Source organism: Calonectris borealis, chromosome 7 (genome assembly GCF_964195595.1).
Source record: "Calonectris borealis chromosome 7, bCalBor7.hap1.2, whole genome shotgun sequence".
Taxonomy (NCBI): domain Eukaryota; kingdom Metazoa; phylum Chordata; class Aves; order Procellariiformes; family Procellariidae; genus Calonectris; species Calonectris borealis.
In genome coordinates this window covers 15,645,297-15,663,321 of record NC_134318.1, presented here as the reverse complement: position 1 = coordinate 15,663,321, position 18,025 = coordinate 15,645,297, and the positions used below count along the sequence as shown (strand labels likewise).

At 43.8% G+C, this 18,025-nt stretch overlaps 1 protein-coding gene across 1 annotated transcript; it reads right to left on the bottom strand.

Moving 5' to 3' along the window:
- Positions 1-12,578: 12,578 nt before the first annotated feature.
- Positions 12,579-17,369, bottom strand: LOC142084158 (uncharacterized). The gene is made up of 6 exons (XM_075154355.1): positions 17,202-17,369; positions 16,823-16,902; positions 15,206-15,320; positions 14,385-14,491; positions 14,036-14,150; positions 12,579-13,194 (listed from the first exon to the last, which is right to left on the bottom strand). The coding sequence occupies exons 1-6, from the start codon at positions 17,266-17,268 to the stop codon at positions 13,007-13,009; spliced, it is 672 nt and encodes a 223-aa protein (XP_075010456.1). The 5' UTR covers positions 17,269-17,369; the 3' UTR covers positions 12,579-13,006.
- Between the last annotated feature and the right edge of the window lie 656 nt (positions 17,370-18,025).

The window sequence follows — 18,025 nt, the reverse complement described above, 5'->3', positions numbered from 1 at the left end:
ACAGATAGTTGCACAGACTTCAGTGTCCCCAATAAAAGGTTTTTAACCCAGGCTGCAGTTTAAGCTTCACATCTTTCCTTGTCATCAGTCAAGTGCTGGACACAGTACTGTGTATGGATAAGAGGGCCATTTCTCAGTGGCTGTGTAGTGCCACCTCCACAACAGCATGCAGCAGAGCCAGAGCTGGCTTAGCAAAGCCTCTGAAAGGGTTTCTGTGTGCTTTTCACTCCTTATAATAGATACTGCAGCAGCCTGACAGTAGCTGTGATTTTTCAAATAAAGCTAAGCTTGCAAGTAGCAAGTGGGTTGTTGAACATACAGTTGTAAGACAGTTGGGTGTATGAACCCCTTGGATCTGCAATAACCTTAGGGGCACCAGCCCTCATGCTCTGAAGGCTACATGTACTACTCATTAAATAACTCAGATTCTGACTGGTTATTATTATCAGATTATTCACTTCTGAGAAAATAAGATGATTTACAAGGGAAGCCCAAGTGGTTTCCTGGCAAAAAAAAGGGCCATCATTTTTCACTACAAATGACTGTCTCCTAAAGCAGCTTGTGCATGTGTGAACACCCAGTTATTGCTCTGCTGATCCTGAGCGAACTGTGGTCAAGGCAGAACTTCATCCTTTCTCTGGAAGGATTGTGCCACTTTAAGAACTCCAAGAGGGAGGTGATACAGGCGCCACTGTACAAACAAGCACCTGTGCACACTGCCGCGCTCACCTGAGCCTCGCACAGCTGAGGGGACACTGCCCGCACCCTCCCTGGCTCGTCTGGCAGGTCGAACACCACCTTCTCTAACACACACTCTCGCTGCCTGACAGTGAGGACGGACGCCCAGATAAAGCAACTCGATCTTAGCTGCAAGACTTACAAGATACCTTGAAGACACTGGGAAGGTAAGAGTGGACGGAAAAGAGCTGAATGACTGCAGGACCACTCAAGCTTTAAAGAAAGCCAGGACTTATTTCAGGTAGTCAAGTTGAGAAAGATGCAAACCTTCAACTCAAATTCAACCACTTGCTGGCCTTTCTGCAAAAATAAGCGCATAGCTAAATTATTTCTAATTTGGTTATGGGGTTGTCAGCAGGGAAGGGATGAAGAGGAAAATATAGACATACTATTCATGTAATTTATTTTAAGTTCACTAATATCAAAATAGTTTGCTAAATGGTTATAGAGTTATGTCTGCAAGTGCACTGCATAAGGCAATCCTTTCTTTTTCTTTTAAAGTTAGCAGACCGTCAGCTTGTGTGAGTTTATTCAAGAGTGTTTAAAGCCTAAATATTTCAGAACAGGAAAAGGCTATTTGACTGACAGGTGTCTATAACCCCCCTCTGCAATACACTCAGGAGTCAGAAAACTAACAAGACATATGCCAGGAACTCTAAGATAACACATAAAGCCACCTTATTAGGTGAAATACAAAACTCAGAATTTACATGTCCAGAAAAAGTGATTTCTGTATACTTTAAATAACAGCAGAGGAACCTCTGTTGCATTTTAACTTTGATTGTAGTCACCTGCTTACTTTGGAAGTGAGGTGAAACATACTGGAACTAAAGGCATGATCAGCAAAATCCCAGCTATACTAGTTTTGCATTATTAAATATGCTTTGTCTTCATCATACCTTTCTTTTTAAGATCTCCCAAATTTTATACATCTGTTTTCTGCACCCAAACTTTACATTGTTTTCAAAATTCTTTAAGCTAGATTTGTATCCTGTAGTGACTTTACTCTCAGAAAGCACACACAGGTTTTACTTAAAAGTAATCAGACTCAACTACCACATGCTTTATAAAGGCTGAAATCCTATTAAAAATAAATACTGAAATATTTATAATTAGCACTTTATTCAGTTGTTAGTTGTAGAGGAGACATTTATAATAGAAGCAAATTCAGTGATATTTCTTTTAATATTTTATGATTCTGAGCATTTTCATAACACTCTCTTGGTTTGAAAGGTTTGGCCTTCTAGGGATCAAAGCAGTGTTAATAGATCTTTCTGGAGTCTTGCACAGTTGAAACACAGCCTTTTCTCTAAGGTACTCAACTCATGAATTTGATTTCTGGTTTTTACAGGAATTTTCAGTGACACTTTTAACTTGCAGTAGGAGTTCTCTTGATCATCACCCTCATTTCGAGTCAATTACTGTGCAAGAAATCCCAGCCTCAGAACCTTTCACGTTCCTACCGTTTGCTACCTCTGCTTATAACATAGCCACAGAAGTGGCATAGGAATTCACCTTTCTGCAGTTGCACACTGTTACAAGGCACACTATGGACACTACAGCAGTGATGACCTCCTCAGAAAACTAGTCTAGACATGTGTAATTATCTTTAAATATTAATAGGAAGTTGGCAGTTATGTCAGAGAACAAGTACACAGTAACACTTGTTTTCCCTACTTGAAGGCTAAAGATTTAAATCACTGACTGAGTGGAACAGGACGCAGAACAAGTTCATTGCTGTTGCTGGTTTAACCCTTTTGACTTGTTCTTCCATTAAAATAAGTACATGCGTGGGAGAAGAGGTGTTCACACCTCTGCAAAATGGGAAGTGTTTTGCAGCTAAAGCAACTGAGAGTCGATCTGTGTATCTAAGTGGGCAGCTCTCACATCTAGATAATAAAACCCCTCCCCACATAAAGCGCTATAAGCCCTGTTTTTATAAGATACTGGAAATTCAATATCACATATCTGGTTTTATCTGATATACTTAATTAGCATATTTTAGTGGAATTACTGACCTGCTAAAGTATCAAAAATGATTGCATAAAGAGATAACTAATATTCAGTCTTCAACATTTCAGATATCTGGTTTTTTTAATACCACTGATTGTGTTTTTTCATCCAATCTGACTGTATTAATCTCCACCAGGAGATTAAGCTCCACCAGGCAAACTAGTGATTGAGCGCTGTCACTTGATTACACAAAGATAAGTCTGTGACCAAGGTATTCCCAAAGGTGCTAATACAACTACATTATGTAGAAGTTCTTTTGTACTGTCTGCTCCAGCTTCAGTCTGATTCAGTAATAACGCAAATCCAAGCTTATACTGAATAGGACCCTGCCTTTGGGGCTGGAGAAGGAAAAGGGAAGGATTGATTCTCACTTAAATATTACTGAACAGTACAACGAATGGCCTAGAGCTCTTGTAGAAAACTTGTCCTGGCTGATTGGTCTTTCTTAAAGCTACAATAATTTTCTTTGATGTAGGAATAGTTTTTCTCTTCCCTCCCCCTCCCCGCAACGTGGAATGTGGAAGAGGCTAAACAAATTGTGATTACTTGACAAGATACATACAACACCAGTGCCCTGCTACCTGCTTCAGGGACAACAGCAAAACCAAACCTCCCGATATGCACTTCCAGCCAGATCTTTGCAAATGATACTTACTGCTCAGATCCATAAGCCTACATTTGCAGTATTTTCTTGCCTACAAGAACATCTGGGGCAGAACCTGATGCTGTTGCCAAGAGTTTCAAGTAACACTAGAAACAAAAATCTTAGAGCAGGCCACCCAGCATGAAATTAAACACCGAATTCACCTGTTTGGACATTAGTCAAGGGTTTAATTTCTTTGATGTGCTTCCATAAATACTCAGACAAGCCTATAAGCCAATGTCAGCTTGAGGCACATTTATGCTTGCTTTACAAATATTTAGCAGCAAGGTTTTTGCTTAGTAAGAAGAGCACCGAGTAGTTCACCAGTGGGGAATTTGTTCTGTTGCAGGCGCTGAGGTTCTCACCTGCCTGAAGTCATCCAGCTCCAGAAATCATTTAAGAGTCACAGGATTTACACAGCATCAGTTCTTTCCAAAAACATGTAAATATGGGTGTAAACCTGAAATGCTATGTTGGGACAGATAAGGAATTACAGCTTTTCTATTGGAACTGAAGACGAGGAAAGGCAAACAGTCTTTGCCCACATTTCTTGTTTGCTTCCAACTGAGTGAATCTTTTGTTCTCAGGTACTTTTTGATTGACATTAAGTGCTGTAGCTATTAATCAGAATATCCTTATAGAAACAAGAGAAAAATATAACTCAATTCACTGATATGGAACAGGCCTTGCAGGCTTTGATCCATTCTGCCTTTTGGTAGCTGCACTTACAAATTTACTAGGCTCCCAAATAATTTTTAAAACTTGTTCCCAGAAGTTAGCCAGCAGTACTAGATTTGTGACCTTTCCAAGTAGAGAGAAAGAATTATTACATGATAGTCAATTATTCTGAAGTTTGGAGAAGGACAAATTCTATAAATAGGTGCCAATTCAGATACCAGATCATCTTTCTGCCCCATGCAAAACATCTTCAGAGGAACCACAACTGAGAGCAAGTAACAGACTGGGAGGCCGCCGCCTCCCACAAGCATCTTGCTCGGGGACCTTCTCACATTACAATGACCCCTGTAAGCTTCAGAAGGCCGTCTTAAAGCTTTATGCTACTTCTGTAGACTGCAAGTCAGCCTTTTTTGCATAACAGCATTGCTACCTTCAGCATTTGGCCTCATCGTACATTGAGGAAGTATAGCTTTCCCCCTTCCCAGTTGTGATAGGGGGATAAATGCATCTGGGTTTTTGTAAGGTTTTCCCTACTCTTAGTTCTCGAAAAATCAAAAGATATTCCTGAGTAACTTGGAGAAAAAAAAAGCAAGATTAGAGAAAAATAACTGACTTTTTAACATAGGTTCATTACAGCTAGAATCAAAGATTACATTCAATATAGCAATGCCTGCAGCAGGCAGGACAAGCACTCTTAAATAGATTCAGCTGGTGGGGAAAGATTGGGGTAGGTTCCTTGCAGGGCAGAAGCCACAAGGCAGCTGCTCAGCTGCACCCTGCCCATCCACTTCACTGGGAGAGAGCAGCCCATGCCAAAGAGTAAATCACCCTGTCTGCCTACATGTGTTTTTGCTTTTTCCTAATAATCCTAATAAGTTAAGGCTTCAAATCAAAAGGTCAAACAATATTTTCTGGCTTTTCTGTATTGCAGCAGGCTGTAAGCTGGCAGACAAGTATACCAGCTAAATATACTGTAGTGCAAGTCGTCCGTTTCCTGCATATATAGTGCTCTGCGACAGTTGTGTGCCATGATCTTAAAGATATTACAATTCATAAATGGATCTGTGCTAAGATAAGGGGAGCAGCAAAGCCATCAACAGTCTAAGACATACATTTTTACAAGGCCTACTTTAGATTGCGTTAAACATATGCAATTAATGAAGCATACCAGCTTTGTTTCCAGAATTATGTAACAAGGTTATAATTTTGTTTTCTGTGGAGGGTATAAGGATAGAATTGTGAATTTTCCGAGAGGATTCTGACCACTGTGCTAAGATGACCCCTTCTTTAGTGTCCAAAAAGGTCTTCCATCAACTATAGTTCAGAAAAAACCCTTTAGTTTATATAGCTTCAGGCAAATCTTAAATGAAACACTAGAAATGGAAGGTACAACCAGAAATCACACTTCTCTAATAGGCCTCTTTTTTCCCCTCCCCAAATGCCGTCATTATTGTATACTTCTCCAGAGAAGTCATTTATTGCATTCCATTTATTGCCTTCAGCTCCAATCCTTGCAGAGCGCTTTACTCTTCTACCCAGTTGTTAAATCTAGGGTTTAGATCTAGAGCATCCTTCACTGCAAAATATTTTGTGGTTTAGAGATGAGATTTGATATGCTCACACATTCACTGAGGAGGATTTTAGTTGAGATAAAGAACTTGCAAAGATCCAGTGACAGCATGTATTTATTCTGAAAGAAATACCACTGCTTTTGTATTTCTAGAGCTATGTTTTGGTTGACTGCTATTTTGATTCATTCTTACCCTCCCGTAATCAAACCTTAGAGGTTTAGAAAGTTGGCAGGGATACTGGCTGTTTGGAAAGATTGTTTAAGCACACACAGCCAGTGTGCATCAAACACTGTCAATATGAGAAACACCTCGTTAACTGAGCAGCAGTACCAAATCTTTTACAGCTACACTGAATGAAACACAGGCAAACAACATTTAGAAGGGTCATTGAGTCCTGGCCTCCAGCCTCTGTACCTGCTGGTTGCACAGCACCACAGTTTAGCAGACTCACTTGTCAGTGCACCTATTTCTACTTGGGATGGATTCCACTGTCATGAATATACCTTATTTATGACATATCATACTGAAAATTATGTAATATAGTAATACTGATGTACGGCATGACCCTCTGATGTATTCAGTCCCCAAAAGACCAAAGCAAGCTGCATATGCACCCCTGGGCTGTGCAGCACTCGCTCACTTACAAGCTAAGAGCCCAAAGCCTTAAAACACGAGAACATGAGTGCAGGGAAAGCATAGAATATGTAGGTGAAGGACACATTAATAGTTTGGGGACATTATATAAGACTTACTATCAGTTATTAGCCATCCGCAGCTTTTCTAGCTAAAGCCAATGTAATCAACAGCTCCGATAGGCGAACAAGGCCCTTGGCAAATGAACCGCTGCTCTTTACAGCCTTGAACTACACAGCCTCGACTGTCTCCACACTATCACAGACCATCCCATCACTTCCCAATTGCTTCTGCAATATCACCCTCGCCATTATTTTCTGACTGCCGAGCATTTCAGGTCCTCAGAAGGGCCAAGGCGGACGGACACCCAGCAATGCCTCCCCCCACAGACACACATCGGGCTGTTTTGTCCAACCTTTGTTTCACTGCCAGTGGTACCACTGCCAGGACAGCAATCCCTTACCCAAGCATAGCGACATGTTACCTCCTCTTCACCAAGGGACGAAGCAGAGGGGTGCCTTCCCCGTGGTGCCTCTACTGCTGTGTGCTCAAGCACACCTCACCTTCCTCACCTCAAACCATAGGGTTTACTTTCTCAGCAGAGGAAGGGAACAGAGCCTTCCTTCATTCTCTGCATCCAGGGTGTCTTAGGACCTCTATTTCTTACACAACATGGTATATAATTCAGCTGAAGATCACTGGAAGTTTGTTTTGTGGAAGTTAACTGGTGTGACCTTCCCTCACAGCCAGGATTTAAGGAAAGGGGCAATGCTCTGCTCTCATCCTCACCAGCTCAGGCTGCTGGGGGAGCAGTGGGTGCTCTCACTGCAAGAGGTTAACAGAAAATGCCTGACAGAGAAAAAGGCAGGAACAAGAGACCACAAAGCAAATCAGAAATTAAGATATTTAAGGAATTCATTGATGGAGAAGGAAAAGTGAATTAGAGAACAAGAGGCCCACCTCCGATATTCCCAGTGCAGCAGCTGTGTGCAGCAATGAAGCAGCACAAGGCAGCTCCCTGAGCACAAACACCCCTTCTCCCACAGCTGTCTCCCGTTTACCTTCATCCACCAACAGAGGAGCAAGAAGAAGAATTCGAGTGCCACAAGAAAGGTCAGAATATCACATAGCCTAACAAGCTCCAGAGCACAGCCCCAACAGTCAGAGCTGCAGATGCGAGCAGATGAAAAACAAGCAAAACCAAGCAGCTATTTTGCAGCTCAGGGGACACCGGACACAGAGCACAGCCGGCTGCAGGGAACGGGCCTGGCGGGCAGCATTCCAGCGCCAGCAACCATCCTTCCGCAGGTATGTGGCTTAGCTGGCAGGGAGGCAGCAGCCGTGAGCACGCTCCAGGCTCTGAGCTCGGGGAGCTTCGCTCTCATCCTCCATACTTTTCCCCAGTTGCAAGACTTGATGTTAATCTGACTGTAAAACTTGACACAACCTTGCGAGGCCTGAGGTTTCTGGAAAGGTCTCGGCAGTGCTGCAAGGCAGACACCGACCCTGGACAGGCACAACTGAGTCTGGAGAGAGAAATGTGTTTTCCACCGTCAAAGCCTGTGTCTCTTTCTCCACAAAAGGCTGAACCGGTACCTCAAGAGGAGAAGGTAAATGTACAGGAAAGGTCGGCACCAGAGAGCCAAGGGGTGACTGAGTAGCAAAGTCCAGTTCATTTAGCAGCTGAGACAAACTCCAGCTAGAGTCTGCCTAACAGATTGCTAGCCTTCATTAAGGAATATCATTACCTAAATCCTCCAGGATTTGTTACCAGACATCTGCTGCTTCTCCTCACAGGCCACAGCAAAAAACCCTGAGCTGAGGGCAATTTTAACACTGTGAAGCCAGGTACAAAATTGCTGGCAGCTCACTAGCTTCCCATACACACTCATGCTCTTCTACTCGCTCCAAATAAGCACATTCTACCAATCCTGTTTCAGTTTTCTCCTTCTCGTAAGGGTCAGGATTTAGCAACAGAAACCCCTTACACCCCCCCTGCCGAAAAGCAACAGACAAACCTGAGGTCTCCGCTGGTGAAACCTAGGGTGAAACCTAGGCCGAACCCCCAGGCCGGCGGCAGCAGCGCAGCCCCTCGGGAAACCTCCGTGCTGCCAGGGCGCAGGGGCCGGAGGTTGTGGGAGAAAACCCTGCTTGGCCCCTGGCCACCACCTTTTATACATTCACCTCCTTAGGGCTTCGTTATGGGTTTCAGGTGTGTGGCCCCTGTGCTGAAGGAATCGCGCTGCGTCCTTGATTACCTGGGACACACCTGTTATCAGCCCTGGCTCCTTGCCTCAAAACCAACGGGATCTAACTCCTTCCTAACGGGTCTGCTCTTTCTTCTTCTATTTTGCAAAAACTAAAGGCTTGAGATTTACTAGCTCTGCTTCTGCTCTGCGCGTACACCCCACTGCCTGCTCTTCTGCATCTTAAGCTCATACTTGTTTGATTAAACCATTTCAAATAGAAATCAGTTTTCAACAGATTTAACAGTTTTATTAAAATACATCTGTAGGCATTCTCAAAGCACATAATTCTTTACTGAGTGTCCACTGAAGCTCTCTGGCAAGCAAGAAGTTTCTAAAGCCCACTTCATAGGGAAAAAAAAAAGAGATAAAACACACATTCTGATGGCAGATAGCTTGCAGTTCTCCTTTCCGTCGTATCCTTTTATTCTCAGGTTTAGCTTTGATACGTGTGACTGTAATAATCATTTTGTGTAATGATGCTCTAAGTGGGAGGGGAGGGCCTTAAAAATCAAAATTTTAAAGAAAAAGTGACAGAGGCTTGCCCAAGAGTCAGGACAAGTGGACATAGTGTCTTACACCAGCATCAGTGACTGCCACTGAGCCAAAAGGCAAAGGCAGGCTGATGCTCCACGGAGGCTCTCGAGGGGACGGAGGGAGAGAGAGCAGGAGCTCCTCTGGGACCTGCAGCCGGGGAAAATGGGTTTGTTCTTCAGGATGAGAAAATAATAGGAGAAAAAGGCTGACAGCCCGATGCTGGGTAAAACAAACACATCTATACAGGTGTAATGGCTATTTGGAAGAAAGTAATGCAGTATTTTTTGCTTTACAGCTTTAGACTCTTGCATGGAGGAAACCATGGTGGAAACGATCCTGGCCCCATGGGAAATACTGCTGGTCATTTTTGCTGCAGTGCTGATAATGAGTTTTCTCATGTTTCTGCCCCCCGCTGCGGTGGTGATCTGGAGAATGAGGCGCGTGCCGCAGATCTCGCTGCACGGCTCGGTGTGAGCCAGCCCTGGCGCAAGCTGTAACACCACCGATCCCTTTAAAGGATGGTCCAGGATGATAACATCTCTCAGGAGCACTGTTACTCCCTGGGATCCATCCAAAAGCGATGGGTTTCCCAGTCCATTGCTGCTAAGTTCCTGTGGAAGGAGAATGTGTGTAATTTTGTCTTCGTGTACTACAGTTCTCAGCACTTTGCCTCCCATTTTTTTGGCTACATTGTAATTACTGTTGTTGGCTTAGTCCCTAGTCTTCCTTTGCATTGTAATGGGCTGAAAAGAAGACGGAGAGAGGAGCAAGCATGACACAGCATCGTGTTCCCTTAACTACTATCAAGAAAGCCTGCCTTTCCATAGTTACACTGTAAATACTACCAAAGCTTTAGCTGAGGTGACTGACAGTTATGCAGGTGGAAGTATCAAAAGCGTGCAGTATGCTCTGGGGAGGTGGTGGTTTAGTCTGGTCGCACTGTGAAACCTAAAAAATACCAACAGAGAACGGTGCAATAAATAAGCATCTTGTGCTTCTTTTGTCGGATCTGAAAACTTAATGGCCTAAAATGTTTTTCATTTCTTTCCTTCTATATGAATTTTCCTCTCTCTGCAAATCCTGAGTGCCAGAACACAAAGCCCTCCCCATCCTGGGGTTAGAGCTGGAGCATGAGGGATGGCCCAATGCTCAGACATGCCCGGCCAGACACCGACTCGAAATTAATGCAACCATACAGCAAGTATTTACCTGAATTATATTATGCAAATTTACTCTGGGAAAGAATGTGATTAAGTTTACTTTAGTTTTTAACTGTGTCATATAGGCTTATCGTTTCAACTTCCCTTTCTCTTATATAAATAATGACTTGGGTGGTGGGAATAGAACAAAACTGCTTCTCTGCAAGTTTATGAAAAAACCCACAACAACCCAATCTCCAGCTTAATATCAAATTCATGCCACATCAAATTAAAGCTTTCCAGCCTAATTCTTCCACATTATGCTTTGCTCATTAGTGGGATTTCTGATGCACAGATTTAACAGTTTCTGTTAGTTTACAAGAGCAATGGGTTTGATTTCCTCATGAAATCCAATACTGGATTTCTTTTCGTTTGTTGGTTGGTTTGGAAAGTCACTAAAATAGCTTAATATAACTCAGAGAAAAATGTTTTTTAGCACCAGTAGGAAAATGATACTGGAAAGTGCTCAGTGCTTCAGATATTTTATTTGACCATCAACTGATAATGAATTGGCTGGAAATGAGAGACTCAAAGACATTATAATTTCGTTTGATAAGAGATTATTTGTTTGCCAGAAATAAACAAACCCAGCAGTGATTGAGAAACCATTGCTTTTCTTTAAGACTACAGCACTTTTGTCTACAACACAATGACTTAAGTTACTGCCTCATAGTTTATAAACAGCCAAAGCAGGCAACTCATCCCTTTGTTGGTATAATTGTCTGCTACACTCATAGTCGTATGACTGCCTGGTTCTGGGCCCAAAAACAAACGATGATTGTTTTGCTTGTAATGACTGGATTCTGAGTCTGAAGGATAGTGTGTAATTTTATATATCTGAATAATTTAACTGATTAATGAGGTAAAGGTCAATTAGACATTGCGTACCACTGTGTCTGTGTCCGAGAGATTCACAGACATAGGGAAAAGGTAAAGAAGAGAAAGGAAACACAAACAGATGAGCTGGCTGTCTTCAGATCTACAGCTTCAGTTTGCTCAACAGAAGAAAATTAAAACAAAACCCCAAGCACGGATTCCACTGAAAACCAAGCAAGCAGTAGCTAGGCTTTTTGTTTAGATTTCATAACAATTCACATGCACATCTGTTCTGTAGCTACAGCTCCACAAATAAACTGGATCTCCAGTGTTATGTTGTCTCTGGTCTTCGTTTGCACCAAGTGCCACGTGGACAATGGCCTGGGCTTTCTGCTTGCACACTTCTTACTCTGCGCCTTTGGTTTTTCAGAGTACACACACGTGTGCGGGGGTGTGCGGGGGGGGGTGTAAAAGAGGGAGAGCTCACAGAAGGCATGGGATTAGAGCAGGAACAAGTATTTATATTTCATGAGAAGAATCAATGACAAAAATCACTTGGATATTCGTTCATGTTTAAAGCTGTTACAAATTCAGATGACCAGCTAAATTTTTACTAACTTTGGTAACAGCCAAACCTGCCCCACTTTGGAAATAGAATGAAGAAGGGGAAAAAAATGGGGGGGACGACTAGCCAGAAGCTGTGGAAATATTGGTCTAGGACCAGCAGCCACCCTGGCACTACTGTGCTGAGACCAGGGCATCTCAGCCGGTCAGCCCTGCGCTCAGTCCAAAGCCCTAGGCACTACCCAGATGTGGCCCGTCCCAACTCTTACCAACCAGACCTCGTTTGCTTTTGTACTTTCCCTCCAAAGGTGAGCCATAGCTTGTGGGAACCACAGCCTCTGCCTAAGGGAGGCCCCGTAGGCGCGTGTGCCGCATGCGCCCGGGGAGCGCGAGGGAGTGCGAGCACAGAAGAGCACTTGCAGCCCCAGGTCCCACAGGCTGGGCACAGCTGTTGTTAGAGCAAACCAAGGGTCAATAGGACTTTCTTTGCAGAACCACCATGGTTTTGCCCCACAGGGACTGAACAGAGGAGACTGAAGCTGATCCCTAGCACATTAACGAGGGAGCTTCTCAACACCCGCCCCCTACATCTTTTTGGCAAATATCTGGCAGTTTACGGCAATCCCAGTTCTCACATTTTGTACGGTTCTGAGATGTTACATTCTTCCTGCCATTTTGCCTGGTTACAGCAAGCATACAGGACACTTTCTGACTTCTAGACATGCATTGAAGTATACCTAAAGGCTATGTCTTTCTGTGGGATGTCAACAAGGTGATAAATACAGGAGAAACCTTTGAGCTATCCCACCAGCAAACTGCAGTGCTTCAAGTTTGTAGCTCATGCAAAACACAGGACCTTGAACAGCTGGATGTATAGCCTGATTTAACCCCCAGTCAAGCAGGCGCATGAATAAAGAATTATACGCCTACAGCCAGAAACTGTTGTGACTTGCATTGCTTTAATGGTCATCAGAGCAACAATAGTGATTAACTGCCAACTGTAAAAGCAACTAAAATCATGGCCCTTTCTCAGTGAAGATGATTTCTGATAACAATTATTGTGTTTAACTAATATTTGCATCCATTAATCAACTCGAATTCTTATTTAATTCCAGCTAGACAAATTTAAGCCATAAAAGCGATCTTTCTTTGAAACACCTCTGCCATGAGCTATGTGATTAGTTTTAGCCTATATATCTGTACCCAAGAGCTGAGGTCAAATTTTGACTATGACCTCTAGTCCTTTAACTAAATAAAAGCTGTATGTTTACATGTCTTAGCAATGATTTCACTGCTCCGCTTCTCTTGTCAGAATACCCATGTCAAATTGCAGATGGCTGGTTGGTCTGTGGCACAAGCGTTTCGGTGCTAGTAACCACAGAGGATACAATCAGCCTCCTTGTCACGGTTGGAGCCGTCGATGCCTTGCTCACCAAGCTCTTTGAGGAAGATGTTTAGCTGCTCTGTCTGAGTTTCAGTGAAGGCTAATGTGTGTAGACAGGTGCTGTTGGCGGGGAAATAGGCAGATTTAGCTCCACTGATGGCCGTCTCAGAGGCTGGAAAGGTCAAAGATGACAACAACAACAACAACAACAAAAAGCAGCTGCATTACTTAGCTTAGATTTGTCCTGATCTTTAAACAAGCACCAGCATTCCCATTTTCCTGACCAAAGATTTCAACGTGGACTAAAAGTGCCTAGATGATTGCTTTTGGTAAGCCTTGGGAAACAACCGCTCTAGCAACACGGCACTGTCAACAGTAAAATACTTTCCATTAACCATAGGAGAGAGAGGTTGGCCCTTTTGTGTATATACACACACATTTATTTTTAAATCAAGGCAGTAACAACAGAGTCAGACAGCCTGCTTCAGGTCACAGATTGCTCACTGGATGCGATGGGAGCACTCTTAAAACCCTTAGGCTGCCACATGAAAAAGGCAGCGTTGCTGGCTGGGAGCCGGCTCCTGGGGTTTATTGTATGTACATACGGTGAACAGTGCAGGTGTTGGCCAATTTTGCTGAGATTCTTCAAGTACTGTTGCAAGATAAACAGCCATTTTATGTTCTACTGCTGTCTGCCTAGTGGGTCACACAGGCCTTGTGCAACATAGGGGTTGTGTTAAGATGATACCTATTTACTGTTTAAGAAAAAACCAGTGCATCTCCCCACAAACATTGCATACATGTCGTATTTGCCGACCCAAGCTGAAATAGCGATGCTCACCAGCCCAGGCCTTCGTGGTTTTAAAGCTAACATGATTTCTGGTTCAGCTGTTTGTCCACTCTCACAATGTCACACATGCCAAGAAAAGAGAAACCTTTCTTTCCTCCTTTTTTTAAACAAAACAAACGGAGCCTCCCATCCCTGTGACCAGGTGTGTTTGAGAAATACTCACGGTTACAAACAGCCAGTGCCTTTCCCCCAACAAGCTGCGTTGTCCAGGAAAACCCAGTGGCGTTGCCACATGCTTCATACAGTCTACTTCTTCTGAGGAATTGAAAGTCATAACCCTTGGGAAACAAAGATGGGGAAAAACCAAACAAACGGTGTCTTAGGCTACATCATGGTAACCGTAAGATGAAGAAATATTCAGCCAGTGAAGGTCATTCAAACACTACAACCTCTCCCTGCCCTATGGGAGAAAAAAAAAAAGTATAACAAGGAAAATGATGGATTACACAATAAACACTTGTAAATTAATAAATAAATCCAGCAATATAGCAGCAGTAAACCATGACTATTACCTTGTTGCACATGGGTTTGCAGTACTGAGCATTGTCAATGGTGACACACACCAGCCCGCCGTTTCTAGGGGCTAGTGGGCGCGGGCATGGAGGTAGCTGCTTGCAAACTTTTGAGTGGATTAAAAAGAGAAAAAAAGAGAGCAAGAAAACAACGTATCAGCGTGAAAGTGAGTATAAAAGTCTCCCCCTTCCCAAGCAAACCCTAGGCACACTCATTGACCTGGGTATGGGTGATAACTGCCCCCACTAGCTGACATTGTAAAGTAACCATTTTTGTTTGTTTCAAACCTTTTTTCTTTTCTTTTTTTTTTTTTTGAGGCAACGCCCGATTTTTCCATCACTTGTCACGGTGACAGCAAAGTCCCTGTCAGCCCCAGTTACACTTTAAAAATGGCTCAAAGTAGCATTTGCATTCACAGCACCGACGCTCAGTACTATTGTGATCAAAACTATCCAAATATTTCTTGGCAAAATATGGCTGACGTGCCCATTCCCAGACACCGAAGAGGCTCTCGCCGGAGGGCAGCGCAGGCCCTGCTGCCTCAGCGGCTCTGCGCTGTGCTCGGCACCGGCGGCGGGGCTGCGGGGAGGGGGGACCCGGCGCGTTGGTGCTGCCGTGCCTCCCAGGTGCCTGCCAGCGCAGTGGTTAAGCACTTTCCGGCTTGTTGCTGAGACTTCTTTTATCTTATTTTTTTCCCCCTCAGGGAACGCAGACACTTAGCTCACTCTGACTGCAGGTAAAAAATTTTTCTCGGTGCTTCTCCACTGCCACTTGGTTCAACACCCAGCAAAGAGGAGCATCGGTTCAGGAGGGGCCTCACATTTCTCTTGAACAGGGCGCAGGAGACCGAGTGTTTCTTGCAGTGTCCAGACAAGGAAATTGATTGAAGATTTTTCACCCTTGGCGATAATTTCATGAAAGCATTTTGAATATTTCTGTGGAGTTAGAGGAGAAAAAGGCTAAGTTGAAGAGGAAAGGCCTTGGAATTAATTTATGAAAGTGGTCAAATATTTTTTCCTTCTGTTTTTTAAAATGCAGAACAAGAACCAGCTTGAAAATTATATAGTTTTAAGTAACACTAATTTCCCCACAATGTTTTTGGAAAAAATCCGGTAATTGTTTTTGAAAACAGGGGCTAGATAGGGTTTTTCCTTTATATTGAGTTCAAGAGGGAGGACTGGTATGGGTTGGGTTTTTTTTTCCTGTATATGAAAAGATGCCTTTATAAACAACTGTATGTATCTTCTTTCCGTACAAAACATTGGTTTGTTATTCTTATCTTCTGAATGCTGACATCTCACAGACTTTCTCTGCATCTGTGTGTGTCTGTGTGTGTGTGTGTGTGTGTGTGTGTGCGCAAAAATACAGATTTGTGAATGCGTGTAAACAAAGAAGTTCCTGTATTTTTATCTAGCTATTGCTCTGTACCCATATAAATAGCTTTCAGTCCATATGTGTGTGCCTACGCACATATGTATATAGTGCAGAGCTGTGTAAACTCCACAACCAAAACACAAGTGTGTGCCATCACTATAACAGACACCAATTACTTTGAACTTGCACAGATGCAAGAAAAAAATGCAAGCGCAATTTTCAGTGACGGCTGCTGACGCACTAGCCAGCAATGGCTAACTCTGCTTCTCAGGCTGAAGCTTTCGAAAGTTGAAAGTGATGGACATCCGTCATATAAAGAAAATAATATAATTCAAATCTCTGGGGGAAAAAAAGTCAGACGCCTGGGAGAACTCCTCCTCGGCACGTGCAGCCCCAGCCTTCCCCCCGCCGTGGGATGAGAAGGAGACTCCAGGAGAAGCTCACAGTGCGTACTGATATGTGGACCCCACTCCAGCTATTAGTTCTGACTTGCTGTTTTACAGACAGATGTCTCGACCGTGTGTGAAAAATGTCTTTACAGGCTCTGCCCTGGTATTTCTTTACCATTTCTACCATATTCAAGGGTCACTGTCTGATCACTCCCTAGCCCATAGAAGACAGGGGCACTAATTCATAAAACATAGGCTTTCAGTTGACTGGATTTACTTGTATTTAAAATATTTAACACTTTATATTTGAAAGTGGGATTGGTGCATGTAAGGCAAAAGACATAACTGTTTACGTTCAAGCCACTTCATATATCTGGAGCAAAGCAAAACTGGAAAATACACCTACAAGGCTTTGTTTTTTGAGTAGCAGTAGCAGGGCCAAAGACATGGCAGGTCAAACGATACTGATCTTCCTTTGCTCTTCCATCCCGCTCCCCTCCCCACCACGTACTTCTGTTTCCAGCCAGGCGCTGCCAAAGCCATAGGCAGGTTGTGCTGGCCCAGCCAGCGCATCCGGCTGCAGGGGGGCACGCGGCAGGGCCCTGCTCCTCCACCGCCGACCGAGGGGGTCTGCACGGCAGCTCCTGGGTGGGCCAATGCAGCCAACCTCTTACCTCCAGCCTCGCATTCACGTCATCTATGGTTGCACCTTCACATTCACTTGGACTGGCAAAAGCTCCCATTTCAGTAAAATCTAAAAGACAAACAGAAGCAGGTACACAGCTGGTTAATAATCCCTCCCGACACATGAACAAATAACAGTACTTGTTTAAGGGAATTGTGCCACTACCCTGCAGTCCTAGCGCTGCCTTGTATACCTGAGGCTCAAACGTGAATAAACTGTGCAAACACTGATTTATTCTGAACAGTTAGCAATCTGATCGCCTGCTTGTGGCCACCCGGGGCTGGGTTCCCAAGTGGGATGCTTCATTTCTCTAAGACAGCCACTACTTAAGTAATTGTCAATCATATCCAAGAATGGCAATATCTTACCTGCAAGAAGCACAGCTAAACTTATAACAAACAGTGTTTTCCAGAGCGGGCAGGAGCTGAACAGCATTTTTCTTCTGCAGGAGGTCAGGAGCTAGTTACTTGCTGCTTGTGGATCCTAAGAGCTGAGGCGCTGGAGTCAGGCACAAAGCTGCATGTCCGTGGGTCACTGGCAGTTTGCAGCGTGCTCGCTGCCAGGCGGTGCTGTGATAAGGCGTTAGCATCAGATGGGGGAACGCACATATTGCCCAACTTGCTGGGAAGGCAGCGGAGAGTTTGCCAGCACGGTTTAGGGAGGGCAAGGGGAGGGTTCTCGTTACCGTACTGAGGCGGTCTGGCTTCCCGGCTACTGCCAACCCCACCGAGAAATTTTCAGATTAACTGGTTTACTGTAAACATGTTTAGTGCATGCACACGCTGCCATGTTCTTGCTGTCTCTCCCCCCACCTCTCCGTCTGGGTTTGTCTGTCTCGCTCACACACACACACACACTTATATATTCATATAGAAGACATAAGTATGCCTTACTTACAGGGCTCAACCCTGTATCTCATGCTCCAAGAGAAAGCTCAGAACATCAGGTGATGGCTAAACTGATTTGGACCAAGGGGATGTGCTCTATATCCTGTAGCATCCAGAGTTTAGCTACTTGGTAGGAGGGCAAGTTATGGTTTCAAATTTCTGGCTTCTGTGTTATTAAATACAGATTAAACAAAGCAGCAACAGCAGCAGCAAAGGAGAAAGGAAAAAAAAAAAAGGCCTGAGAACACGACTCTACTTTCTGTCTCTATATTATACGGCCAGCTGCATACCTGCTCTCTCTGTGT

Coding starts and splice junctions, on each gene's coding strand:
- LOC142084158 (XM_075154355.1), bottom strand. CDS start 17,268: ATGCTGTTCAGCTCCTGCCCGCTCTGGAAAACACTGTTTGTTATAAGT. Junction 14,151..14,384: donor GCAAACCCATGTGCAACAAG/GTAATAGTCATG, acceptor TTGTTTCCCAAG/GGTTATGACTTTCAATTCCT. Junction 13,195..14,035: donor GGCACTGGCTGTTTGTAACC/GTGAGTATTTCT, acceptor TGACCTTTCCAG/CCTCTGAGACGGCCATCAGT.